Raw genomic sequence first — 27,455 nt, forward strand, 5'->3', positions numbered from 1 at the left:
TCGACTGAGAGCCTGATCAAGTCCGCATACCAGGGACGCCTGGGCCAATCCGGACCCACCAGGATTACCCTGCCGGGATGCTTTGCCACCCGGTCTAGCACCCTGCCCAACATGGGCCAGGGCGGGAACACATAGAGAAGCTCTTGTGTCGGCCACTGTTGGAGAAGAGCATCTACTCCCAGGGATCGAGGGTCCCGTCCTCTGCTGAAAAAGCGCGGCACTTGGCAATTGGCCGATGACGCCATCAGATCTAGGCTCGGCTGGCCCCAGCGCTTCGTGATGTCCAAGAACGCCTGAGCAGATAGCTGCCACTCTCCGAGCTCCAAGGTATGGCGACTGAGAAAGTCCGCCTTGACATTCATGACTCCGGCAATGTGGGCCGCTGAAAGCTGCTCCAGGTTCGCTTCCGCCCACTGGCAAAGATTCATAGCCTCCTTGGCTAGAGGGGCGCTCTTGGTACCTCCCTGGCGGTTGACATAGGCCACAGCCGTGGCATTGTCCGACAGGACCCGTACAGGCTTCAACACCAGTACCGGGATGAACTCCAAAAGCGCCAACCGAATGGCTCTGAGTTCCAGGAGGTTGATAGACCACTTTGCCTCTGCAGGAGACCAGAGCCCCTGCGCTGTCCTTCCCAAGCAGTGGGCTCCCCAGCCCGACAACGAGGCGTCCGTCGTGACGACAATCCACTCTGGGGTCACCAGAGGCATTCCCTCAGACAACTTGTCTGTCTGCATCCACCAGCTCAGCGCCTTGCGCACTGCTGGGTCCAAGGGAAGGCGCACAGCATAATCCTCCGACATCGGAGTCCAGCGCTGCAGCAAAGAGTGTTGAAGTGGTCTCATATGAGCCCTGGCCCAGGGCACAACTTCCATCGTGGCCGTCATAGAGCCCAACAGCTGCACATAGTCCCAAGCCCGAAGGGGAGAGGCTACTAGGAACTGGTCCACCTGAGCCTGAAGTTTGACAATCCGATTGTCTGGCAGGAACACTCTGCCCACTTGAGTGTCGAATCGAACTCCCAGGTACTCCAGGGACTGAGTCGGGCGCAGCTGGCTTTTCTCCGAGTTGATGATCCATCCCAGGGAGCTCAAAAGAGCAACTACCCGGTCCACAGCTTTGCCGCACTCTGCATAAGAGGGGGCTCGGATCAACCAGTCGTCCAGATAAGGATGGACTTGTACCCCTTCCTTTCGTAGGAAGGCCGCGATGACCACCATTACTTTGGAAAAGGTCCGCGGAGCAGTAGCCAACCCGAAAGGGAGGGCTCTGAACTGGAAGTGTCGTCCCAGGACTGCAAAACGCAGAAAGCGTTGATGAGGAGGCCAGATGGGAATATGCAGGTACGCTTCCTTGATGTCCAAGGATGCCAGGAACTCTCCTGCCTTCACTGCCGCTATAACAGAGCGGAGAGTCTCCATGCGAAAGTGCCGCACTTTCAAGGCCCGATTGACCCCTTTGAGGTCGAGGATAGGCCGGACAGAACCTCCTTTCTTTGGTACCACAAAGTAAATGGAGTAACGTCCCTTGCCAAGCTGACTTTCTGGCACCGGAACGACCGCGCCCAGGCGGATCAGATTGTCCAAGGTCTGCTGCACTGCCACAGCTTTGACCGGAGACTTGCAGGGAGAGAGTACAAACCCGTCTTTTAAGGGTCGGCAGAACTCTAGTTTGTAGCCGTCTCTGATGACTTCCAGCACCCACGCGTCTGAAGTTATTGTGGTCCACTCGCCCAGAAACGAGGACAGCCGTCCTCCAATCTGCACTGGGGCGTGGACCAAGACCCCGTCATTGGGTACGAGACCCTGGGGGAGGACCGGAGGGAGCACCTCCGGGACGGCGGTCTCTGCGAAAGGAATGCTGCTTGGGGGAGAAATTCCTCTTGAAGGAAGAGGGGGCAGAGGAACCCGACTTGCCCGGGCGGTACCGACGGGCTTCCTGCAACCGTCCTCTGGAGGTACCGGGACGAGTACTAGCCCGAGCCCTGACCTCTGGTAACTTCTTGCCCTTAGACGTGCCGAGATCGGTCACGATTTTGTCCAGCTCGACCCCAAAGAGCAGCTTGCCTTTAAAAGGCAACCTAGCCAGGCGGGATTTAGAGGCGTGGTCAGCAGACCAATGTTTCAACCAAAGCCACCGCCGCGCAGAGATTGTCTGAGCCATGCCTTTCGCTGAGGCCCTCAAGACATCATACAGCAAGTCTGCCAAATAGGCTAAGCCCGATTCCAGGGCCGGCCAATCAGCCCTCAAGGAATGATCCGAGGGGGAAGCCCGCTGCACCATAGTCAGGCACGCCCTGGCCACATAGGAGCCGCAAACTGAGGCCTGCAAACTTAAAGCAGCCGCCTCAAAGGACAACCTTAAGGCCGCCTCCAATCTTCTGTCTTGGGCGTCCTTTAGGGCCGTGCCACCTTCCACCGGCAACGCCGTTTTCTTAGTCACCGCAGTGATTAAAGAATCCACGGTAGGCCACAGATAGGCCTCACGTTCACTCACAGCCAAAGGATAGAGGCGGGACATAGCCCTAGCCACTTTAAGGCTCGCTTCTGGGACATCCCATTGAGCCGCAATTAAGGTGTGCATGGCATCATGCACGTGGAAGGTTCTAGGCGGGCGCTTCGTCCCCAGCATAATGGCAGAGCCAACAGGGGCTGAGGGAGAGACGTCCTCCGGAGAGGAAATCTTCAAAGTGTCCATGGCCTGTAACAACAGGTTGGGCAAATCCTCTGGGCTAAAAAGCCGCGCTGCAGAGGGGTCATCCGCTCCATCCGAGCGGGGATCCGTCTCCTCCAAGGAATCCGCAAAGGACCGTTGGGAGACCTCAGACACGCTGCCCTCATCTACATCGGAGGAGACAAATTCCTCCAAGGCCTGGGAATCAACCCGAGGACGTTTACCTCTGGGAACCTCAACCTCTTTACCAGACGAGGGAGCAGGGACAGCGTTGTGCATGAGGAAGGCCTGATGCAGCAGCAAAACAAACTCGGGGGAGAAACCCCCCAAACTGTGCACTTCCGCAGCCTGGGCAACAGCCCTAGACGCACCCTCAACCGGCGCTCGCAATAGCGGGGGAGAGACATGCTGCGCATCCAAAATGGCGTCCGGCGCGAAACTCCGCGAAGGAGCCGCGCGGGAAGAACGGCTCTTAACTTTAGCCGCTTCTGTGCCGTCGCCCAAATTAAGGGCGTTCATGGCATTAATGTCTCCAAAATCAAGGGCGGCCCAAGAAGAAGCCGTCCGAGCCGCGTGGCCGGCCAAGATGGCGGAGGCGAGGAGCGGGGGATGGGCGTTTATGGCGGGAAAAACCGCCACGCCGGAGGAAGGACCGGGACAATCATCGGTCACGAAACTGTCACCCAAGAAGGGCGAATCAGGCTTTAAGACCCCCGCATCCCCTCTAGAAGCGCTCAAGCGACCCGGGGAGCGACCCTTTGCGCCCTCGCCCTCCGACGCCATATGCCACGAGGAGAAGAATCGGGGAACCCCCTGCCCGCTATAAAAAGGTAAAAAGTACCTGCTGTCCGCTCCGAGTTGTAACGACCTGGTGTCCCAGTGAGTAGCTGCAATAGACGCTTAAATAAACGTCGAAATAAACGCCTTTAAGGACGTTCAAAATTTTTTTTTTTTTTTAACGGAGCCAGCGGGAGGGGGGAGAAAAGGAGGGACCTGGCACCACCAGGTTTGCACTTGCTCAAAAGAGCCCTCAACCCCAGGCACTCAACAAAACCTAAAAATTAGGCTTGGAGGCCTAGCCAGAGCTGCTGCTGTGTGTGACCACCACCTGCTGAGATAGAGAACATACTGAGGAGTTTCCGGCAGCACATGACCACATATAGGGAGGCAAAAGTTTGCTCTCTATCTCCACCTGCTGGTAGATGGACACAACCCACCAGTCTATGGATTGATCAGCTTGATGATATGAAAATGGCCATTCTTGTACTCATTTGAGTAAGATGTCATAGTTTGTGTTGTTGTAGCACTGTTTTCAAATTTTGGATATTTCCCCATGTAAGCTTTTTAGTCTCTTCTGTGTATTTCTTTTCTTCTTCTAAGCCGAGCTGTAGGCACGGTAGCATTTTTAGCATGCACTAATGCTAGGGACACCCATATATTCCTATGGGTGTCTCTACCGTTAGCACGCGTTAAAAACACTAGTGCACCTTATGGGCCCTTAGGATTTCAGTACCTCTTTTACGTTCCCATTATAGATTTTCTCATATGATTTTGCACTCTCTTTAGTATCATTTTCGTACTGATAGGTAGCTATTGGTACACTGCTCAATTGAGTATGCTGCCCTTTAAAGACCATTTGTCTATGCAATAAGGTATGTTTTTTATGCTTAACAATCGGTTGCGTTCTGCTTTTTACTCTGAAATGCATTTATATTTATGAAGGATGGTATTTCCATTATTTGTGCGTTTTTCATGAGTACATATGTATGGCCATACTGGGACAGACCAAAGGTCCGTCAAGCCCAGCATCCTGTTTCCAGTAGTGGCCAATCCAGGTTACCAGTACCTGGCAGGATCCCAAAACAGTACATTTTATGCTGCTTATCCTAGAAATAAGAGTGGATTTTCCCCAAGTCCATATTAATAATGGCTTAGGACTTTTTTTTTAGGAAGCTATTGAAACCTTTTTTAAACCCCACTAAGCTAACTGCTTTCCCTACATTCTCTGGCAATTAATTCCACAGTTTTAATTGCATGTTGAGTGAAGAAATATTTTCTCTAATTCGTTTTAAATGTACTACTTTGTAGCATCATTGCGTGCCCTCTAGTCCTAGTATTTTTGGAAAGAGTAAACAAGCGATTCACGCCTACCCATTCCACTCCACTCATTATTTTATAGACCTCTATCATGTCTCTTCTCATCCATCTTTTCTCCAAGCTGAAGAGCCCTAGCCGCTTTAGCCTTTTCTCATAGGGAAGTCGTCTCATCCCCTTTATCATTTTTGTTTCCCTTCTCTGTACCTTTTCTAATTTCACTATATCTTTTTTGAGATGCGGTGACCAGAATTGCATACAATATATTCAAGCTTTTATGTTTCTGTTCCATTGTACCCTCAGAGATCAAGACAGATCACAAACTGATATGTACATATTCAAAATACAGTACTGCTGCTTGTAAACATACTAGATTCTGTGGTTTGACTTAAGAATACTCTTTACTTTGTAATAAAAAAGTTGTTTTAAGAGCTGTACTTTTTTACTTTTTCTTGAGTATTTTTGGATAAGACTTTCTACTTTTATTTCACTACTTCTGAAGCCAGTACTTTCAAAAGTAACAAACCCATCTCTGCTATTTACCTCAACTGACTCTGTACCGTGCATTTTGTCCCCATCTATATATCTGCACTTGGCCCCTTAGCTATATAGTAAACTGTATTATAGAAAAGCATTAGTATCGTAGCTATGCTATTTCAATGTTCTAATGGGTGCTTATTAGATATTTCATTAGTATTATGCTGACATTGCATTATATCTCTGTTATTTGAATTTCATTGCTAAGTGTGTATATTTTTTTACTTGTTTCATGGTAGTCTTACATAGAGGCATATTTTCAAAGCACTTAGCCTTCCAAAGTTCCATAGGTTTCTATGGAACTTTGGAAGGCTAAGTGCTTTGAAAATATGTCTTCATGAGTCACAATTGGGTTTTCGACCTGCACACAGCACTGAAACAGTACTACTCACCTTAATATCCAAGTTCAAGCAAGAAATTTCATTTGGCAAAAACATACTTCTGCAGTTCGACCTATCCAGCGCATTCGACATGGTAGACCATGATATTCTTACAAAACTACTGGACAAATTAGGGATAGGCGGAAACATCATTAAATGGATAAAAAGTTTCATCACTACAAGAACCTATCAAGTCAAATCGACCTCATTGATATCATCTGCGTGGTCCTCACAATGCGGAGTACCCCAAGGATCGCCTCTATCCCCGATCCTCTTCAACCTCATGATGATTCCTCTGGCCAAGTCCATATCCAAAGCTGGCCTAAACCCCTTAATTTACGCTGACAAAGTCACTATATTCATCCCCTTTCAATCCAACCTTGCTGAAATCTCTGAAATAGTAATCACTGGCATGAACATCTTAGCCTCCTGGGCCAATGCCTTCAAAATGAAACTGAATAAAGAAAAAACTCAATGCTTACTCCTCTCTTCATGACACTCCACTCTACTCCCAACCACCTTAATCACCCCTGATGTCACAATTCCAATATCTGACAACTTGAAAATTCTAGGAGTAATGTTAGACAACCATCTAACTCTAGAAACTCACGCAAAAGCCATGACGAAGAAGATGTTCAACATGATGTGGATATTGAAAAGAGTAAAACCATTCCTTCCCCAAAAAACATTCTGCAATTTGGTACAATCCACAGTACTGACCCAAGCTGACTACTGCAACAGTATCTTCATTGGCTGCAAAGCCCAAATCCTAAAAAAACTCCAAACCACCCAAAATACAGCAGCCAGACTCATTTTTGGTAAATCACGGTTCAAAAGTGCAACACCTGTTTGAGAAAACTCCAGTGGCTCCCCATCAAGGAACGAATAAACTTCAAATCCCGCACACTGATCCACAAGATCCTCTACGGAGAATCTCCAAGTTACATGACCAATCTAATCGACCACCCAGCTAGGAACGGGTCCAAATCTTCTCAAACATATCTCAATCTTCACCTGCCTAATTGCAAAGGTCTCAAATACAAAACCTACTATGCATCCAACTTCTCCATTATAGGCAGCCAACTTTGGAACACCATACTAAGATTCATACGAATGACAAAAGAACATCTAAGCTTCAGAAAGATGCTGAAAACACACCTCTTCAAACAAGCCTATCCCAACGACCCAATTTAATTTATGACCATAATTCCATACTACTAACATTAAACATGCCTCAATACTCCCCCTACTTCTCTTCATCTTGTCCTTCTCTATACAATTGCATTATCTCTGTGACTTTTTTTTACCCACATATTGTATTACCTCTTTGATACCTTGTATTACCTCTATGACACTTTGTACCCATACATTGTGTTATCCCTGTGATACTTTGTACCCAAACATTGTGTCATCTCTGTGATACTTTGTACCCCTACATTGTAAGTCGCACTGAACCTGCTATCGAGTGGGAAAGAGCGGGTTATAAATGCTATAAATAAATAAACATAGTAACTGACGGCAGATAAAGACCTGAACGGTCCATTCAGTCTGCCCAAGATAAACTCATTTTACATGGTATGTGATACTTTATATGTATACCCAATTTTGATTTGTCCCTGCCTTTCTCAGGGCACAGACCGTAAAAGTCTGCCCAGCACTGTTCCTGTACTAAAGGTTCTGAAGCTAACATCGAAGCCCCTTTAAAATTTACACTACAGCCCATCCAGACTTATACGGTCTGTGCCCTGAAAATGACAGATACAAATCAAGGTAATGTATACACAAAAAGTAGCACATATGAGTTTATCTTGGGCAGACTGGATGGCCCGTGCAGGTCTTTTTCTGCTGTCATCTACTATGTTACTATGTATATCTATTCAGCCATGATCAGGGCGCAGACCGTAGAAGACCACCCAGCATTGCTTTTACTCTCCAATTACTGCTGTTGCCACCCAATCTCCGCTAAGATTTCGTAGATCCATTCCTTCTAAGCAGGATTCCTTTGTGTTTATCCCACGTGTGTTTGAATTCCATTACTGTTTTCATCTCCATCACCTCCTCAATAGGTTGCAGTAAGGGTTCTGAATGGTAGTGGCAGTAGCACACAGAAAACCCATGCCGACAGCAATGCTGGTCACTTTTTAGCATGGCTTAGTAAAAGGATCCCTTAGTTTATTTACTAGCCGTTGAGCCCGTTAAAACATAGTAAGATAGTAGATGACGGCAGAAAAATACCTGCACGGTCCATCCAGTCTGCCCAACAAGATAACTCATATTTGCTGCTTTTTGTGTATACCCTACTTTGATTTGTACCTGTGCTCTTCAGGGCACAGACCGTATAAGTCTGCCCACCACCAGCCCCTCCTCCCAACCACCGGCTCTGGCACAGACCGTATAAGTCTGCCCAGCACTATCCTCACCTCCCAACCACCAGCCCTGCCTCCCAGCCACCGGCTCTGGCACAGACCGTACAAGTCTGTCCAGCACTATCCCTGCCTCCCAACCACCAGTCCCGCTTCTCACCACCGGCTCTGGCACAGACCGTATAAGTCTGCCCAGCACTATCCCCACCTCCCAACCACCAGCCCCGCCTCCCGATCTTGACTAAGCTCCTGAGGATCCATTCCTTCGGCACAGGATTCCTTTATGCTTATCCCACGCATGTTTGAATTCCGTTACCATTTTCATTTCCACCACCTCCCATGGGAGGGCATTCCAAGCATCCACTACTCTCTCCGTGAAAAAATACTTCCTGACATTTTTCTTGAGTCTGCCCCCCTTCAATCTCATTTCATGTCCTCTCGTTCTACCATCTTCCCATCTCTGGAAAAGGTTCGTTTGCGGATTAATACCTTTCAAATACGGGCTAGTATTGGAATGGGGGTCTTCCAAGCCCCCCCCCCCGAGGTCACCGCTACCGGTAACCCCCCCAGAGTCACTGCCGCTGCCACCCCTCCACCCGGCCCGGGCCCTCTCTTCGCTATTCAACTTACATCGCCGCAGCACGCAGATCAGCTGAGCTCCCGTCGGCCTTCCTTCTCTGCCTGTGTCCCGCCCTCGTGTGACGTAACGTCGGCATGCTCTGGGGGGGGGGGGAGCGGTAGCGACCTCGGTGGTTCCCTCCCTCCCCTTTGCGCAGTTTCCCTCTCTGTCCTGCCCCCGTCATCACGTATTGACGCGGGGGCGGGACAGAGAGGGAAGTCTCTACTGTGCATTTGCGGGTGAGTACGGTCACTTGCAATTTATATGTTTGATTTGTAGCATTTGTATCCCACATTTTCCCAACAATTTGCAGGCTCAATGTGGCTTATACAGTATTTGCCATAATGGCGGTTGCCATTTCCGGGTAACAGAATTACAAATGGTAATGTGTTAAGTTGCATGTACATGGTAACATACATGTAACATAACATACGTGAACAGATCATGGTATAGATATATATCATGTGCATATATACGTTAAGAAAGAATAAATTATGGTAATACATGAAAGTTCCTGAGTAAGAAATTGGAAGAATAAATTATAGTAATACATGAATGTTCCTGAGTACGAAATTGGGTTGTATCATTCTTTAGGTCATCGACTATGGAGAGACCATATTCGACATAGAGATTGAAGTGGTTATGCTTATTCATTAGTGGTAAGGAGATTGATCAGTCAAGTGATAAGATTTCAATTATGTCTATGTCGTGTAAAGTCTTATTTTTTGGTGTTTAAGATGGGGGTTTATGGTATGCCTTCTTGAACAGATCTGTTTTCAGTAGCCTTCGGAAGATAGTTAGGTCTTGTGTTATTTTTATGGCCTTCGGTAGTGCGTTCCATAGCTGCGTGCAGATGTATGAGAAACTGGTCGTGTATGTGGATTTATATTTTAGTCCTTTGCAGTTAGGGTAATGGAGATTGAGGAATGTGCGTGCTGACCTCTTTGCATTCCTGGTAGGCAAGTCTATAAGGTCTGACATATAGGTCATATTTAGACATTTATTTCTTTACTAGCCGTTAAGCCCGTAAAAACGGGTGAGTATTGCAGCCCTCCTCTCTCCCCTGGCCTCACCCCATCCACCGATCCTCCCCCCCCCCCCCCACATCCAGCAACCCTCCTCTTTCCCTTGGCCTCCCCCTCCCCCCTCGTCCAGCAACCCTCCTCTCTGCCCTGCTCTCACCCCATGTCCAGCAACCATGCTGTCTCCCCCTGCCCTCCCCCCATGTCCAGCTACCCTCCTCCCTCCGTGCCAGGTCCCCTGCAATGATAGATTGCTCTGCTGCTGCCTGCAGCGCTTCCACACGGAGGTGAGAGGTGCTGTCAGGTCAGTGCAGGGGGCCCGATACAGAGGGGGGGGGGGCAGGGGCGGCAGCGATGGGGAGAGGGTGGAGGTTGGTTCGCGCGATGTTCGTTTCCAGAGGGCGTGCGACAGTCCGACTCCGTTTCCCCCTCTGTTCCGCCCTCTGACATCATGACATTTTGATGTGAGGGCGGGACAGAGAGGGAAGTCTGTACTGCACATATGCAGGTGAGTCGGTCACTTGCCGTTTATATGTTTAATAAGGGGACAAACTGGTAAAAAATGCAAATCTACAAATTCTTATTATTAGATTTCAATTTGCTGTTTTCAAGTTTACTTAATTTATTGTATTTATGTTTATACTTGGTCATTTTACTATTCTTATGCTGTTAACACAATTGTAACTGTACCTGCTGTACACTGCCTTGGGTGAATCTCTTTATAAAGGCAGCTAATAAATCCAAATAAATACGCATATGTGGGGCAACATTAGCTCCCTGTTAGTTTTAATTAAAAGTTCTAATTTTACCAAACTACTTTACAAAGTGTATTTAAATTACCCACATAATATCAGATATAATAAGTCACAGCAGCTTCTGAGGCACTTGCCTTTTCAGCTCTTCTTCAACCCCGATAGTGAACCCCTTCATCGTAAGAGTAGTCATTGCTCTTCCTACATCATGGCAATCATTTAGCTATCATCCCCTATATCAGCATGATTCTATCCAAACGCCCACATTTCATCCTTTTCCGTTCAAAAACACTAAAAGCGCATACTTAAAATTGCCCTAATGTGGAAATCAGTGGGTTGACAGATATTTTTCCCCGTTGCCCCTCTCCAGGAATAGGAAACACTATCTTCAGAAAAAAAAGCGAGAAACGAAAACTATGCATACAACCTTCTAGCACCAAAATAATGCTAATCATAATGAAAAAAAAAAAACACCCCGGCGAGGCAACCTTCTTCATTCACAGAAAGAATAGTGCAGTCTGCCAGTAAGGAAATAGCAGCTCAACGCTCCACCCTTCTCAACAGTCTACTGCACCATTCACTACTCCGCGTCCGCACCTCCCAAACCCGCCCCTTTCCAGCTCCCGCGAGACTCTAGTCCTCTTCGCCGGAGTCCCTTACTCAGCTGTCGCGAGAGCTCGCAAAGTTCCCACGCCTGTTGTGTCTGGGAGCGTGACGGAGTTCCCCTGCCCCTCCCCCATTCCCTCCTCCCCCCCCAGCGCCGCGGAGGACCGGCGACGGTGGTGGTGGCCCCAACTGCAGCTGCACGAGCGGTGGCCGTGGGGGAAGATCTCGCGAGGCTTGGAGTTTGAGCGAGAGTTTGTGGAAGATGGCGCCTGTTGTGACAGGGTAAGTGTGAGATTGAGGGTTATGGTGGTGGAGCTTTTCGCCTCCTCGGCTGCTTCCCGCTGGTGGGGCTTGCTCCTGCGGAGACGTGGGAAATCGGCGGTATGAAGCCGAGACCAGGGCTCCGTTGTTTTTTTTCCTTTCTTCTTCCTCTCTACTGTTGCTTCTTGTCGCTGTCCCTGTGCATGTCTGCCCGGCCGTCCCTTCTCTCCCCGGAGGCGGGGAAGGGACGGGCTCGGGCTGCAGAGAGGAAAGCGATGGAGAGTGGCCTAAGAAAGGGGTTCCTAAGTCTGAAAGGGTCGGTTGCTGGAGCATCGACTGTCTCCCCCCCCAGCTGCCGTTACCGTGGGATCTGAGGGCCTGGGACACCTCTATGGTGATAATCCCGAGAGGGGGTGTGGGGTTATCGGGTGAGTTTGATAGTGGTGGTAGTTCCTTATGCTGTCTTTTCGTCTCCTGCTCTGCTTGCGGCTCTAGAAGCGGTCGTGGGCTTTCCTCATACGGAGCAGGAGTGAGGCACCTTTTGTTTTGACATGAGTCGGAAAGTGGCAGCGCCTGGTCTGTAGTTTCATTGCTCAGCTTGCAGCAGCCTGTGGATTTTAGATATATGTATACATCAGTGTCGTTGCGTGTAGAAAAAAATTGCGTACAAGTTTTTGGAAAAGCATGTCGAGAAAGCTGATGAGTTTACACTTATGAGGTTTCTTTCTAGCTCTGTGCTCATCATTGAACCTTGTTGTAGGCATCGTATAATTTTGTTTAAATCCAGACATGTTTTGGTAAGAGTTCGTTCACTTGTATTGATTTTACCCCATGGGAGCTAGATGGCAAGCCATTGACCATTCTTACAATGTTTTCAACTTCATCTTTTATCACAACTATGCTTTAATAGTAAAAGAAAAAAATGCATAGGGTATAGTAATTGAAGGGCTAAGTAGGATTTAGGGAGGGAAGAACCAGAAGCAAGACTGAAAGATCTGGGGATTATTTCTGATTACTTCAAGTTAGCAAATCAGTGTGACAGATCAGCTGAGATAGTATACTTTGCATAAAGGGACCTATATGCTAAATGTGCACTGTTATGTTTTTTAAAATCTCATATTTCATAATTCATATGTTAAAATCAGGAAGAACTATTGTTGTACTGAATTAATGGCGCTGTATTTAGTTATCTTATACTTTGCTCAAGCCTTTATTTAAAATGCTAGCATCCCGGTTGGCATGACAACTGTTCATAAGTGGGCAGAAGGAGGAAGAGATCTTTAACTTGGGTCTTCACCTCCACCCTCACTTACTAGAATCCTGTTTCCTCCCTCCCACTTGATTGTGAACCACGCCAACTGTCATCTCAGTCCTAAGTTTCGTTCTCAGTACAAAATATTTGATCCCTCCAACCCTAAGCCATCTACAACCTCTTTAGAACCCTTCTCTTCCCCTCAACCCCACCCTGAGGGGAAATTTCTTTTTAAAAACCTGGACATCATCCAGAATTCTTAAACTCCATTGAGAAATCATTATAGCTTCTTTTCTGTTTTTCACCTTTTATCCAATTATTTTGTTTTAACATTTTTTCCCCCTCTACTTCTGCAGCCTAGCAAGAAAGTTTAGGCTTGACCTTGGTAGCAACTTCTCATCCTAGGTCTAATTTCTGCAAAAAGCACCTGGTAGACCTGGCACAAGAGTCTGCATGGGTAGGCTAGGGGTAGGTGGGGAATTGGGAGTGGGATTGATGTTGAAAAGCAGGATTGAACCTGGGGGGAGTTGGTCCCACTCCAAGACATGGCCTCACCTTCTTGTGAATAGTAAATGAAGGCAGATGACCATCCAGCTCATTTTTGAAAGTGATCGCTGGCCATCTTCCAACACAAATTGGAAGATGGCCGGCGATCTCCTGAAACCGGCCAAATCTGTATAATCGAAAGCTGATTTTGGCTGGCTTCAACTGCTTTCCGTCGTGGAGCCGGCAAAATTTCAAGGGGGCGTGTCAGTAGGGTAGTGAAAGCGGGACGGGGTGTGCTTATGAGATGGAAGGCTTCGCCCGATAATGGAGAAAAAAGCCAGGCTTGATGAGCATTTCGCCGGCTTTACTTGGTCCCGTTTTTTTCACGACCAAAATTCAAAAAGGAGCCCCAAATGACCATCCGAGGGAATCGAGGATGACCTCCCCTTAATCCCCTAGTGGTAACCAATCCCCTCCCACCCAAAAAAAAATCCAAGTGCTCGTCAGGGACGTCCTAAATCAAAACTATTTTTGCTCGGCTTTTTCAGTAGTACCAGTGGGATTTGAACCAGCCACCTCTGGATGGATTACAAGACCGGTACTCTAACCACTTGGCCACAGCACCACTTACTTGGATGTCCCTCCCTTTTGATTATGCCCCCTTCAGGTCTCTCTCAGCCAATCACAGCGCATTTAGCTGTCTGTGAGTGGCTGAGAGAGACCCCTGTCTGTGATTGGCTGAGAGAGACCTGAAGGGGCATAATCAAAAGGGAGGGACATCCAAGTAAGTGGAGCTGTGGCCAAGTGGTTAGAGCACCGGTCTTGTAATCCAGAGGTGGCCGGTTCAAATCCCACTGGTACTACTGAAAAAGCTGAGGCACTTAGATTTTTTTTCCACTTTTTTGAAGCCGGCCATCTGTAAACCCGGCGATCTCAACATTTGACCTAAACGTTGTGATTTAGCCGGCCCCAACCGTATTATCGAAAGAAAAGATGGCCGGCCACCGCCTCTTTGCGGAGTCAGCCCCGAAGATGGCCGGCGCCGTTCAATTATGCCCCTCCATAAGGCCTATCTAGTCTGCCCATCCATGTCATCTACTATCCCTTCCTCTCCCTTAGAGAGATTCCATCTATCTGTCCCAAGCTTTCTTGAATTCAGTTACTGTTTGTCTTTAACACTTCCACTGGAAGGCCGTTCCATGAATTCACCACTCTTTCCAAGAAGTATTTTCTTAGGTTGCTTCTAAATCTGGCTCTTTTTGCCTACAACCTATGCCCCTTCATTCCAGAGCTTTCTTTCAATTGAAAGAGACTCACCTCCTATGCATTTACACCACAGAAGTATTTAAACATCTCAATCATATCTCCCTTCTCCTGCCTTTCTTCCAAAGTACACATATTGAGATCTTTAAGTCTGTCCCTATTAACTTTATTTATTTATTTATTTATTAGGATTTATTAACCACCTTTATGAAGAAATTCACCCAAGGTGTTGTACAAGAGGTACAGTTTAACATAAAACTTACAATTTTGTTAACAGTATAGCAATAGTAAAATGATCAAATATAAACATAAGTACCTAAGTATTGCCATACTGGGACAGACCAAAGGTCCGTCAAGCCCAGCATTCTGTTTCCAACAGTGGCCAATCCAGGTTACAAAGTACCTGGCAAGATTCCAAAACAGTACAATACATTTTGTGCTGCTTATCATAGAAATAAGCAGTGGATTTTCCCCAAATCCATTTTATGGACTTTTCTTTTAGGAAATTTTCCAAACCTTTTTTAAAACTCGCTAAGCTAACTGCTTTTACTGCATTCTGTGACAACGAATTCCAGAATTTAATTAGAGGTTGAATGAAGAAATATTTTCTCTGATTCGTTTTAAATTTACTACTTTTTAGCTTCATTGTGTGCCCCCTAGTCCTAGTATTTTTGGAAAGAGTAAACAAGTGATTCATGACTACCCATTCCACTCCTCTCAGCCGTCTTTTCTCCAAGCTGAAGAGCCCTATCGCTTTAGCCTTTTCTCATAGGGAAGTCGTCCCATCCCTTTTATCATTTTCATTGCCCTTCTCTGTACCGTTCCTAATTCCACTGTATCTTTTTTGAGATGCAGTGACCAGAATTGCACACAGTATTTGAGGTGTGGTTGCACCATGGAGCAATACAAGGCATTATAACTTCCTCATTTTTGTTTTCCCATTCCTTTTCTAATAATGCCTAACATTCTATTTGCTTTCTTAGCCACTGCTGCACACTGAGCAGAGGGTTTTAACGTATCATCAAGGATGGCAACTAGATCCCTTTCCTAGTCGGTGACTCCTAATGTGGAACTTTGCATTAAGTAGCTATAGTTCGGGTTCCTCTTTCCTAGATGCGTCACTTTGTACTTAGCTCACATTAAATGACATCTGCCATTTGGATGCCCAGTCTGCCAGTCTTGTAAGGTCCTCTTTTGTTTTCACAATCCTCTTGCCATTTAATCACTTTGAATAACTTTGTATCCTTAGCAGATTTAATTAGTTCACTAGTTACTTCCATCTCTAGATCATTTATAAATATGTTTAAAAAAACAGCGGTCCCAGCACAAACCCCGGGGAACTCCACTATCTACCCTTCTCCATTGAGAATACTGACCATTTAACCCTCCTCTCTGTTTTCTATCTTTTAACCAGTTTTTAATCCACAATAAAACACTACCTGCTATCCCATGACTCTCCAATGTATTCTGGAGTCTTTTATGAGGTACTTTGTCACATGCCTTTTGAAAATCCAGATACACAGTATCGACTGGCTCACCTTTATCCATGAGTTTGTTCACCCCTTCAAAGAAATGTAATAGATTGATGAAGCAAGATTTTCTTTCATTAAATCCATGTTGGCTTTGTCTCATTAATCCATGCTTTTGAATATGATCTGTAATTTTGTTCTTTATAATAGTCTCTACCATTTTGCCCAATACCGACGTCAGGCTCACTGGTCTATAATTTCCCGGATCTCTTCTATAACCTTTTTAAAAAATCGGTGTTACATTAGCCACCTCCAAGACCCACTTGTGCTATCTGGATTGATTTTGTGACATTTGGGAGTTAAGGGCGGGAGGACTTGGGCCCACATGTGCCACCAGGGAGATCATCTTGAGTTGACGTGCCACACTTCACCTCAGATGGTCCTTTGCTTCTCTGCTGCATATTTACTCCGGTCATGAAGTGGAGTAAAGACTTGGTGCTGCAAAAGAAGGAAAAATAATTGCATCCAAATTTAGTACATTATTTTACATCAGGAGTAATTAAAATTTGTCCATTGGCATGCATTTTGTATGCAGTAGTTTTACTTCAAAATCCTTTGCTGCATTAGAAGTAAAGGTAATGCCATAAAATCAAAAGTAAACTTCTGTGCTAAAGATAACATAGCTTATTATATTTGGCCCATCATGAATAATTACATCACAAACGTATGCTTTACACATTTGCCTACAGTACCTATTACTTTGGGGTGCTCAAATTTTGTTAATTATTGAACCACCTGAGCAGTGATTAAGATTTCAAATGGATTTATTCAAAGCATAACTGATTTTTAAGCCATGTATTTAAGTATAACTATGAGGCATATTTTCAAAGCACTTGGCCTTCCAAAGTTCCATAGGTTTCTATGGAACTTTGGAAGGCTAAGTGCTTTGAAAATATGCCTATATGTGTATCAAAATTCTGTGATGTATTTGTCTGTATGCTAAGCGGTTAATCGGAGTATTGCTGCTGCAGTTGACAATAAATAAAATTGATGTTTTCGGGTAGAGCATGTTTTATTTGTAGGTTATTTTTACAAGCTAAAGAATGGTTTTATTAAGGGATCTGGTCCAGATGAATAATATGGCACTTATATGTGTAAAGGCAATCCAGTTTCTTGTGGAAAAATCACATTGGAAACAGTGATGTAGCTAGACAGCCAATTTTATTTTTTTTAATTGGGATTTATTAACCACCTTTATGAAGAGATTCACCCAAGGCAGTGTACATTAGGTACATTTTAACATAAAACTTATAATTTTGTTAGCAGCATAACAATAGTAAAATAACCAAGAATAAACGTAAATACAATAAGGTAAATTGAAACCTAATAATAGAACTACTGTGAAACAGTATAAAAATGCACACATTTAACAGTACTGGAATTCAGATACCAGAGATATAATACAATGTTAGCATAATGCTAATGATACACCTAATAAACATGCATTAGAACAGTGATGGCGAACCTATGGCGCACGTGCCAGAGAGGGCACGCGCGCCGTCACCTCAGCCAGTTCCAGCCCCCCCCCCCGCCCCGCCCTCTGAGCACCAGGGCCCACCTCCGAAATTTAAAAGTCATACCTGGTCGGGGTTTAGGCGGCGGCGGCAGCAGCAGCAGCAGTAGTGAAAAGCGTGCTGACTCGGTTCGCCTTCAGCCTTCCCTTCTGTCTCTCAAGCTCTGGTCCCGCCCTCATTTCCTGTTTCTGTAAGGGCGGGACCACAGAGCTTGAGAGACAGAAGGGAAGGCTGAAGGTGCGCCGAGTCAGCACGCTTTTCACTGCTGCTGCTGCTGCTGCCGCCGAAGCCGCCTTAACCCCGACCAGGTATGACTTTTAAATTTCGTAGGGGGGCCCTGGTACCCAGACGGAGGGAGGGCAGGCTGCTCAGGAAAAGCTTTTGTCTTTGACGCCATTGGAACTGGGATGGAGAGGGGAGGGGGGATACTGGCCCTGGAACTGGGAGGGAGGGGGACCCTGTGGAACTCAGAGGGAGGGTGGATCCTGTTGAACTGGGATGGAGGGGGACCCTGGAACTCGGGGGGGGGGGGGAGGTGGAGGGGGACGAGGGGGAATGGCACTTTGCGATAAATAATTAGATTTTGGGTTGCTGTTTGGGCACTCGGTCTCTGAAAGGTTCGCCATCACTGCATTAGAACATTCAACTAACATAGATATTCCATATCATCAAGCTGATCAATCCATAGACTGGTGGGTTGTGTCCATCTACCAGCAGGTGGAGATAGAGAGCAAACTTTTGCCTCCCTATATGTGGTCATGTGCTGCCGGAAACTCCTCAGTATGTTCTCTATCTCAGCAGGTGGTGGTCACACACAGCAGCAGCTCTGGCTAGGCCTCCAAGCCTAATCCTTAGGTTTTGTTGAGGCCTGGGGTTGAGGGCTCTTTTGAGCAAGTGCAAACCTGGTGGTGCCAGGTCCCTCCTTTTCTCCCCCCTCCCGCTGGCTCCGTTTAAAAAAAAAAAAAAAAATTTTTAAACGTCTTTAAAGGCGTTTAATTCGACGTTTCTTTAAACGTTCATTGCAGCTACTCACTGGGACACCAGTTCGTTACAGCTCGGAGCGGCAAGCAGGTAATTTTACCTTTTTAAAACGGGCAGGGGGTTCCCCGATTCTTCTCCTCGTGGCAATGGCGTCGGAGGGCGAGGGCGCAAAGGGTCGCTCCCCGGATCGCTGGAGCGCTTCTAGAGGGGATGCGGGGGTTTTACAACCTGATTCGCCCTTGATGGGTGATAGTTTAGTGACCGATGAATGTCCCGGTCGTTCCTCCGGCGTGGCGGTTTTTTCCCGCCATAAACGCCCATCCCCCGCTCCTCGCCTCCGCCATCTTGGCCGGCCACGCGGCTCGGACGGCTTCTTCGGGGCCGCCCTTGAGGTTGGAGACATTAATGCCATGAACGCCCTTAATTTGGGCGACGGCACAAAAGCGGCTAAAGTTAAGCGCCGTTCTTCCCGCGCGGCTCCTTCACGGAGTTTCGCGCCGGACGCCATTTTGGATGCGCAGCATGTCTCTCCCCCTCTATTGCGAGCGCCGGTTGAGAGTGCGTCTAGGGCTGTTGCCCAGGCTGCGGAAGTGCACAGTCTGGGGGGTTTCTCCCCCGAGTTTGTTTTGCTGCTGCATCAGGCTTTCCTCATGCAAAACGCTGCCCCTGCTCCCTCTTCGGATAAAGAGGTTGAGGTTCCCAGAGGTAAACGCCCTCGGGTTGATTTCCAGGCCTTGGAGGACTTTTGTCTCCTCCGATGTAGATGAGGGCAGCGTGTCTGAGGTCTCCCAACGATCCTTTGCGGATTCCTTGGAGGAGATAGATCCCCGCTCGGATGGAGCGGATGACCCCTCTGCAGCGCGGCTTTTTAGCCCAGAGGATTTGCCCGACCTGTTGTTACAGGCCATGGACACTTTGAAGATTTCCTCTCCGGAGGACGTCTCTCCCTCAGCCCCTGTTGGCTCTGCCATTATGCTGGGGACGAAGCGCCCGCCTAGAACCTTCCACGTGCATGATGCCATGCACACCTTAATTGCGGCTCAATGGGATGTCCCGGAAACGAGCCTTAAAGTGGCTAGGGCTATGTCCCGCCTCTATCCTTTGGCTGTGAGTGAACGTGAGGCCTATCTGTGGCCTACCGTGGATTCTTTAATCACTGCGGTGACTAAGAAAACGGCGTTGCCGGTGGAAGGTGGCACGGCCCTAAAGGACGCCCAAGACAGAAGATTGGAGGCGACCTTAAGGTCGTCCTTTGAGGCAGCTGCCTTAAGTTTGCAGGCCTCAGTTTGCGGCTCCTATGTGGCCAGGGCGTGCCGGACTATGGTGCAGCGGGCTTCCCCCTCGGATCATTCCTTGAGGGCTGATTGGCCGGCCCTGGAATCGGGCTTAGCCTATTTGGCAGACTTGCTGTATGATGTCTGGAGAGCCTCAGCTAAAGGCATGGCTCAGACAGTCTCTGCGCGGCGGTGGCTTTGGCTGAAACATTGGTCTGCTGACCACGCCTCTAAATCCCGCCTGGCTAGATTGCCTTTTAAAGGCAAGCTGCTCTTTGGGGTCGAGCTGGACAAAATCGTGACCGATCTCGGCACGTCTAAGGGCAAGAAATTACCAGAGGTCAGGGCTCGGGTTAGTACTCGTCCCGATACCTCCAGAGGACGGTTGCAGGAAGCCCATCGGTACCGCCCGGGCAAGTCGGGTTCCTCTGCCCCCTCTTCCTTCAAGAGGAATTTCTCCCCCAAGCAGCATTCCTTTCGCAGAGACCGCCGTCCCGGAGGTGCTCCCTCCGGTCCTCCCCCAGGGTCTCGTACCCAATGACGGGGCCTTGGTCCACGCCCCAGTGCAGATTGGCGGACGGCTGTCCTCGTTTCTGGGCGAGTGGACCACTATAACTTCAGACGCGTGGGTGCTGGAAGTCATCAGAGACGGCTACAAGCTAGAGTTCTGCCAACCCTTAAGAGACGGGTTTGTACTCTCTCCCTGCAAGTCTCCGGTCAAGCTGTGGTAGTGCAGCAGACCTTGGACAACCTGATCCGCCTGGGTGCGGTCGTTCCGGTGCCAAAAAATCAGATTGGCAAGGGACGTTACTCCATTTACTTTGTGGTTCCAAAGAAAGGAGGTTCTGTCCGGCCTATCCTCGGCCTCAAAGGGGTCAATCGGGCCTGGAAAGTGAGGCACTTTCGCATGGAGACTCTCCGCTCTGTTATAGCGGCAGTGAAGGCAGGAGAGTTCTTGGCTTCCTTGGACATCAAGGAAGCGTACCTGCATATTCCCATCTGGCCTCCTCTCCAACGCTTTCTGCGTTTTACAGTCCTGAGACGACACTTCCAGTTCAGAGCCCTCCCTTTCGGGTTGGCTACTGCTCCGCGGACCTTTTCCAAAGTAATGGAGGTCATAGCGGCCTTCCTGCTAAAGGAAGGAGTACAAGTCCATCCTTATCTGGACGACTGGTTGATCCGAGCCCCCTCTTCTGCAGAGTGCGGCAAAGCTATGGACCGGGTAGTTGCTCTTTTGAGCTCCCTGGGATGGATCATCAACTGGAAGAAGAGCCAGCTGCGCCCGACTCAGTCCCTGGTGTATCTGGGAGTTCGATTCGACACCCAAGTGGGCAGAGTGTTCCTGCCAGACAATCGGATTGTCAAGCTTCAGGCTCAGGTGGACTAGTTCCTAGTAGCCTCTCCTATTCGGGCTTGGGACTACGTGCAGCTGTTGGGCTCTATGACGGCCACGATGGAAGTAGTGCCCTGGGCCAGGGCTCATATGAGACCACTACAGCTATCTCTGCTGCTGCGCTGGACTCCGATGTCGGAGGATTATGCTGTGCACCTTCCCGTGGACCCAGCAGTGCGCAAGGCGCTGAGCTGGTGGACGCAGACAGACAAGTTGTCTGCAGGATTGCCTCTGGTGACCCCGGAGTGGATTGTCGTCACGACAGATGCCTCTTTGATGGGCTGGGGAGCCCACTGCTTGGGAAGGACAGCGCAGGGGCTCTAGTCTCCTGCAGAGGCAAGTGGTCTATCAACCTCCTGGAACTCAGAGCCATTCGCTTGGTGTTATTGGAGTTCATCCCGGTACTCGTGTTGAAGCCTGTACGGGTCCTGTCGGACAATGCCACGGCTGTGGCCTATATCAACCGCCAGGGAGGTACCAGAGCGCCCCTCTAGCCAAGGAGGCTATGAGTCTTTGCCAGTGGGCGGAAGCGAACCTGGAGCAGCTTTCAGCGGCCCACATTGCCGGAGTCATGAATGTCAAGGCGGACTTTCTCAGTCGCCATACCTTGGAGCCCGGAGAGTGGCAACTATCTGCTCAGGCGTTCTTGGACATCACGAAGCGCTGGGGCCAGCCGAGCCTAGATCTGATGGCGTCATCGGCCAATGGCCAAGTGCCGCGCTTTTTCAGCAGAGGACGGGACCCTCGATCCCTGGGAGTAGATGCTCTTCTCCAACAGTGGCCGACACAAGAGCTCCTCTATGTGTTCCCGCCCTGGCCCATGTTGGGCAGGGTGCTAGACCGGGTGGCAAAGCATCCCGGCAGGGTAATCCTGGTGGGTCCGGATTGGCCCAGACGTCCCTGGTATGCGGACTTGTTCAGGCTCTCAGTCGACGATCCTCTGCGGCTGTCAGTGGAGCAGGGCCTGTTACATCAGGGTCCCGTGGTGATGGAGGATCCCTCTCCCTTTGGTCTTACGGCCTGGCTATTGAGCGGCAGCGTCTGAGGAAGAAGGGCTTCTCAGACAAGGTCATCGCCACTATGCTGAGAGCGAGGAAGCGCTCTACTTCTACTGCTTACGCCAGGGTTTGGCGTATCTTTGCAGCATGGTGTGAAGCAGGCTCACTTTCTCCCTTCACTGCTCCAATTTCTTCAGTGTTGGCGTTCCTGCAAGAAGGTCTGGAGAAAGGCCTGTCGCTCAGTTCCCTTAAAGTCCAGGTAGCGGCTCTGGCTTGCTTCAGGGGCCGCCTGAAGGGTGCTTCCCTGGCTTCGCAGCCAGATGTGGTGCGCTTTCTCAAGGGAGTTAATCACCTGCGCCCTCCTCTGCACTCAGTGGTGCCTGCGTGGAATCTCAACCTGGTGCTAAGAGCATTGCAGAAGCCGCCTTTGGAACCCTTGTCGAGGGCATCTCTGAAAGACCTGACGTTGAAAGCAGTCTTTTTGGTGGCTATCACTTCAGCCAGAAGAGTTTCCGAGCTCCAGGCGCTCTCATGTCGAGAGCCTTTTCTGCAGTTCACTGAGGCAGGAGTGACTATTCGCACAGTGCCTGCCTTCCTGCCCAAGATTGGTTCTCGCTTCCATGTGAATCAGCAGCTCTGTCTCCCTTCCTTTCGTAGGGAGGACTACCCAGAGGAGTACTCCGCTCTTGAATATCTGGATGTGAGACGAGTCATCATCAGATACTTGGAAGTGACCAATGATTTCCGGAAATCGGATCATCTGTTTGTCCTGTTTGCAGGTCCTCGTAAGGGTCTGTAGGCTGCTAAGCCTACAGTGGCAAGATGGGTCAAGGAAGCCATTGCAGCGGCTTATGTGGCCGCGGGGAAGGTGCCACCTATCCAGCTGAAGGCTCACTCCACGAGAGCTCAGACGGCCTCGATGGCAGAGGCCGGATCCGTCTCCTTGGTAGAGATATGCAAGGCGGCAACGTGGGCTTCGGCTCATACATTCTCCAAGCATTACCGTTTGACTGTGGCTGCACGGGCGGAGGCCCGGTTTGGAGCTTCAGTGTTGAGGTCAGGGATTTCTATGTCCCGCCCTGGGTGAGTACTGCTTCGGTACATCCCACCAGTCTATGGATTGATCAGCTTGATGATATGGAAGGTAAAATTATGTATAATCATACCTGATAATTTTCTTTCCATTAATCATAGCTGATCAATCCATAGCCCCTCCCAGATATCTGTACTGTTTATATTCTGGTTGAATTTTAGGTTCAAGTTTAGCCTTCAGTTACTTCAGGAGGACTTCGTGTTCAAGTTCTTCTTTCACTTGGATTCTTCAAGAGTTGAGACGAGTTTGTGTTACAGTGAGCTGCTGCATTCCTCTCCCCTCCGTTTTACGGGGCTGGATTGAGACATAAATTCTGCCGGCACTCCCTCCCGCTTCGTGCGGCTGTAGGGCAGCTTTGTACCCCTCCCGCTTCGGCGGTGTTAGGGTCAGTCAGCTCCTCCCGCGGTTGCGGTTGCAGGATAAGCCAGATCCCCCCGCATCGGCGGGTGTGGTGTCCCTCCCCCGCTCCGCGGGGATGAGCTGGACGGATTCCCCTCCCCCACTTGTGTGGGGATGAGCTGGGTTAATTCCCCTCCCCCGTTTCGGCGGTGGTGAGCTGGGCAGAGTGTCCCTTCGTGGGTGTAATTCTCTAAGTGCTGAGTCCTGCGGATGGAGCTTTGATATCGACATACTGAGGAGTTTCCGGCAGCACATGACCACATATAGGGAGGCAAAAGTTTGCTCTCTATCTCCACCTGCTGGTAGATGGACACAACCCACCAGTCTATGGATTGATCAGCTATGATTAATGGAAAGAAAATTATCAGGTATGATTATACATAATTTTACCTTATGCTAAGGTACCAAATACAGATATATGATGGGAACAAGATGCGTAGTACAGAGTCAGTTGGGATAATTTGATGGTTTGTTAAAGACAAGGCAAGTACATTTTATAGTCAAGCAAGAGATAAGGAACTGATCTAAGTTACAGTGTGTGTAGCAAGCTAGTCCAGGTGCAAAATGAGTGTATAGTCAGTCACCCTATGTATTAAAGGCTTGGTAGAAGAGCAAGGCTTTCACCTGCTTCCTGAAGTAGAGGTAGTCTCGAGTTATACATAGCCCCTCTAGGAGTAAATTTCAGAGTGTGGGGGCTACTCCTCAGAAGGCTCGCTGGCAGGTGTCACATCATACAATTTCTTTTGATGAAGGTACAGATGGTGATGATCCTTGAGAGGACCTTAGAGGTCTTAAAGGTGTTTGAAGGGCTAACTTATTCTTTAAGTACTCTGGCCCATTTTGTCCGAGGACCTTGAAAATCAAACATAGAGTTTTAAATTTAGCCCTGTAAGATACTGGTAGCCAGTGTAGCTTTTGCAGGAAGGTTGTGATGTGGTCACGCCACTTTCAGCCTTCTATTAGTTGTGCTGCAGCATTCTGAATTAGTTGGAGCTGATACAAACTTTTTGGTTTGGTCAGTGTTCAAGACATTACAGTAGTCTAGTCAGTGATATTATCATGGCATGGACCACTGTGGTCAGACTCGTCTTTTCAATATATGGAGAGAGATTTCGTAGCTGCCGTAGGTAATAGAGACGGTTTTTGAAGGTTGTTTGAATTTGTCGAATAACAGTGGGAGTGGTGAGTCTAGCAGTATCCCAAGATTCCTCACCTGTGATTTTAGGGGGAGTTCATATTTCCCTAAAGGTATTTTGAAATTGAGTATTTGTCCATTTGTGTTTGGTACCCAAAGATCTGTGTTTTATTTAGATTCAGGCAAAGTTTGTTGTTGTTTTCCCATTCCTGAGTTGCAGTTAGGCAGCCAGTTTATTCAGAGCTGTGGGTAGATCTTGTTCATTGGGTATGAGTAGTTGCATGTCATTAACATAGATATAGAATTTTGTGTCCATTCACCGAAGCAGCTGAGGTAGATATTAAATAAAATGGGAGACAGTATGGATCCCAGTGGCATCCCACAGTCCAGTGCTCAAGGTGATGATGTGCTATTGCTGAACAGAACGGATTGTTGTCTATCTGACTGATAAGGATTTGAACCAAGTAAGTACTGTGCCACTGATAACCTGTTTCTGCCAGTCTTATAAGCATGATATGATCCACAGTGTCGAAGGCTGCCGAGAAATTGATAGTATCGAGGCAGATCCCCAATCACAGTTTCTGTGCAGATCATCAAGAAAGGGACACAAGAACTGTCTCTGTTCTGTACCCAGGTCTGATGTCAGATTGACATGGGTCTAGCCAATTACTTTCAATTAGCCAGTCGAGTTTACTGTGGACTGTCCATTCTATAAGCTTTGCCAGGAAAGGAATGTTAGAGACTGGTTGGTAGTTTTTGAGCTTGTCCTGGTCCAGTGAGCTCTTTTTCAGTAGGGGGCGCACCACAGCTCTTCTTTAATCATTTATTTATAATTTTTTTTCATTTTACAAGGATCACTTGCAAAATAGTAAAACAGAGATGATTGTTTTCTTCTAATATTGTTTTAATGTACAATCTCAACAAGATAAATGGATTTTACCACAGCTCTTTTTAGTGTTGTTAGCAGCTGCCCTTCTATAAGAGAGGAGTTAACAGTTTTAGTGGGCCCTTCAATGAGGCCTGTGCTCATTCATTTAGGTGGGCCTGAGCCCAGACTGGCTGTTCACAAAACTTTCTCTCAGCCTCCACCCTCCCCCTACTCTCTGCCATTCTCACTCCCCCCCCCCCTTTTGAGGGTTGTGTTAAGTCAGAGCCATGGCTGTGTCAGTAGCCCAGTTGAGGTCTTCCTCTATTGAAGGAATTTGCAAGGCATATGATCTTCAATCCACACATTCAAATCCCACCACTTTCTTGAACAGTATACCCAATGCGATAGTTGGTTTGGGTAGACAGTTCTGCAGAATATGTTTGGGGTCTAGAATCCAACTCCACTCCCCTTGGCCAATTTTGTTTTGTCCCAGTCTGCACTCACACAGTTGTATGTGGTTTCAGGGTAATTACTGTTTTGCCCTCTTCATTTCGAGGTCCAGTTGCCTATGGTGGTTTTCGGTGAGCTTGGTAGCTTGGGATTCCCACATGTGAGAATATGGCCTTTGTCCTCAGAGTAAGTGAAGATACTTACCTGTAGCAGGTATTCTCCAAGGAAAGCAGACCATTAATTCTCACATACCCTCCCACCTCTCTTTGGAGTTGTTTTTCATGCTATGTTATTGTACAGAGAGTGCTTTGCTCTTCCAGTGGGAGGAGAGGCACCCATTCATGCACCGTGGGGATGCTGCGTGTATTTTTAAAGCTATACTAGTTTGTTTAAGTTCCATATCGGGCAGTGTTCATTACATCATCCACGTCTGCTGACCTCATAGAATACCTGCTACATGTAATTATCTTCACTTTTTCTGCTTCTGTTGTCTGGACATTTTATTTTTCTATATCATGTTGCTTCTGGTTTCTTCTGCTAGTTCTTCGTTTCCTCCTTTTTGCTGTCTTGTTCCATTCCCTCACTGCACTTATCTTTGACATATTGACCCTTCACTTGTAGCTCTTTTCTGCCTCTGTCCACTCAAATTTCACCCTCCTTTCTCACCCTTCTAATTCTTTTTATTTTTCACCTATTGATTTTCCATCTCTTTCTTTCACCCCATAGTTCTCAAATTCAATATCAATATCAGGGTAATGTTTTTATACCTCTGTATCCCCTAAAAAGAGTTCACTAAGGCTTAGAAATCAACTGAATGCAGTATAAAATATACAAGAATAATAATTGCAACAATAAAATCTCAATCATTGTGACAAAACGCCTAGCCTCCCGCTTGGGGTTATCCTGCGGCCACTTAGAGGGTCTGTCCCCAGCACCTGCCGCTCATGCTATACACTAGCACTCTCCTCTCACTGACTGGGTCACAACCGCCTCTGGTTGAGTCTCCTGCTCTCAAATTATAGCCATTGATTTCTAGGTTGCTGGGACCACACTCCCAGTGCTCCCACAGTTCCCAGAAAGCACTCACAGACCCAACACACAAAACACCAGGATTCTTTATCAGTCCAGACAGGCAGAACAAACAAACAATTGTGTTTATTCTCATGAAAATATTGAACAGTGGAACAAAAATGTGCAAATAGCAAACAGTAACAAGTAACTGAAAAATGGATCAATTAGAAAGCTAACTAAACATCTATATACTGTCTAAACAGTACCTGGGAAGATCAGGGTCCAAGAAAGTTTTTAGTATAGAGACTCTCTACATCGAGAGTCACTAAAAGCATGTCTTTACTTGGTAGAATTGTTTCGAGTGTATTAATCATATCTGCTGAGTCTCGTATGTATGATGGAATCTTATGTACCAAAGGACGTAGGAATTTGTCAGTAAAAATAGACAAAGGTTCTAATAGTGAGCCACAAGCAGACACGATAGGTCTGCCTGGAGGTTTGG

At 47.7% G+C, this 27,455-nt stretch overlaps 1 protein-coding gene across 2 annotated transcripts in view; it reads left to right on the forward strand.

Moving 5' to 3' along the window:
- Positions 1-11,206: 11,206 nt before the first annotated feature.
- The window catches only part of RBPJ (recombination signal binding protein for immunoglobulin kappa J region), a 415,590-nt gene continuing 399,341 nt past the window's right edge, over positions 11,207-27,455 (forward strand). For both annotated transcript variants that reach the window (XM_030191260.1, XM_030191259.1), the window contains exon 1: positions 11,207-11,328. Coding sequence is in view for 1 of the 2 variants with exons in the window: in XM_030191259.1 (XP_030047119.1) it covers positions 11,309-11,328 (20 nt within the window). In the remaining variant the exon portion in view is untranslated. The remainder of the gene's footprint in view (positions 11,329-27,455) is intronic.

The sequence above is a fragment of the Microcaecilia unicolor genome, chromosome 2 (genome assembly GCF_901765095.1).
Source record: "Microcaecilia unicolor chromosome 2, aMicUni1.1, whole genome shotgun sequence".
NCBI lineage: Eukaryota > Metazoa > Chordata > Amphibia > Gymnophiona > Siphonopidae > Microcaecilia > Microcaecilia unicolor.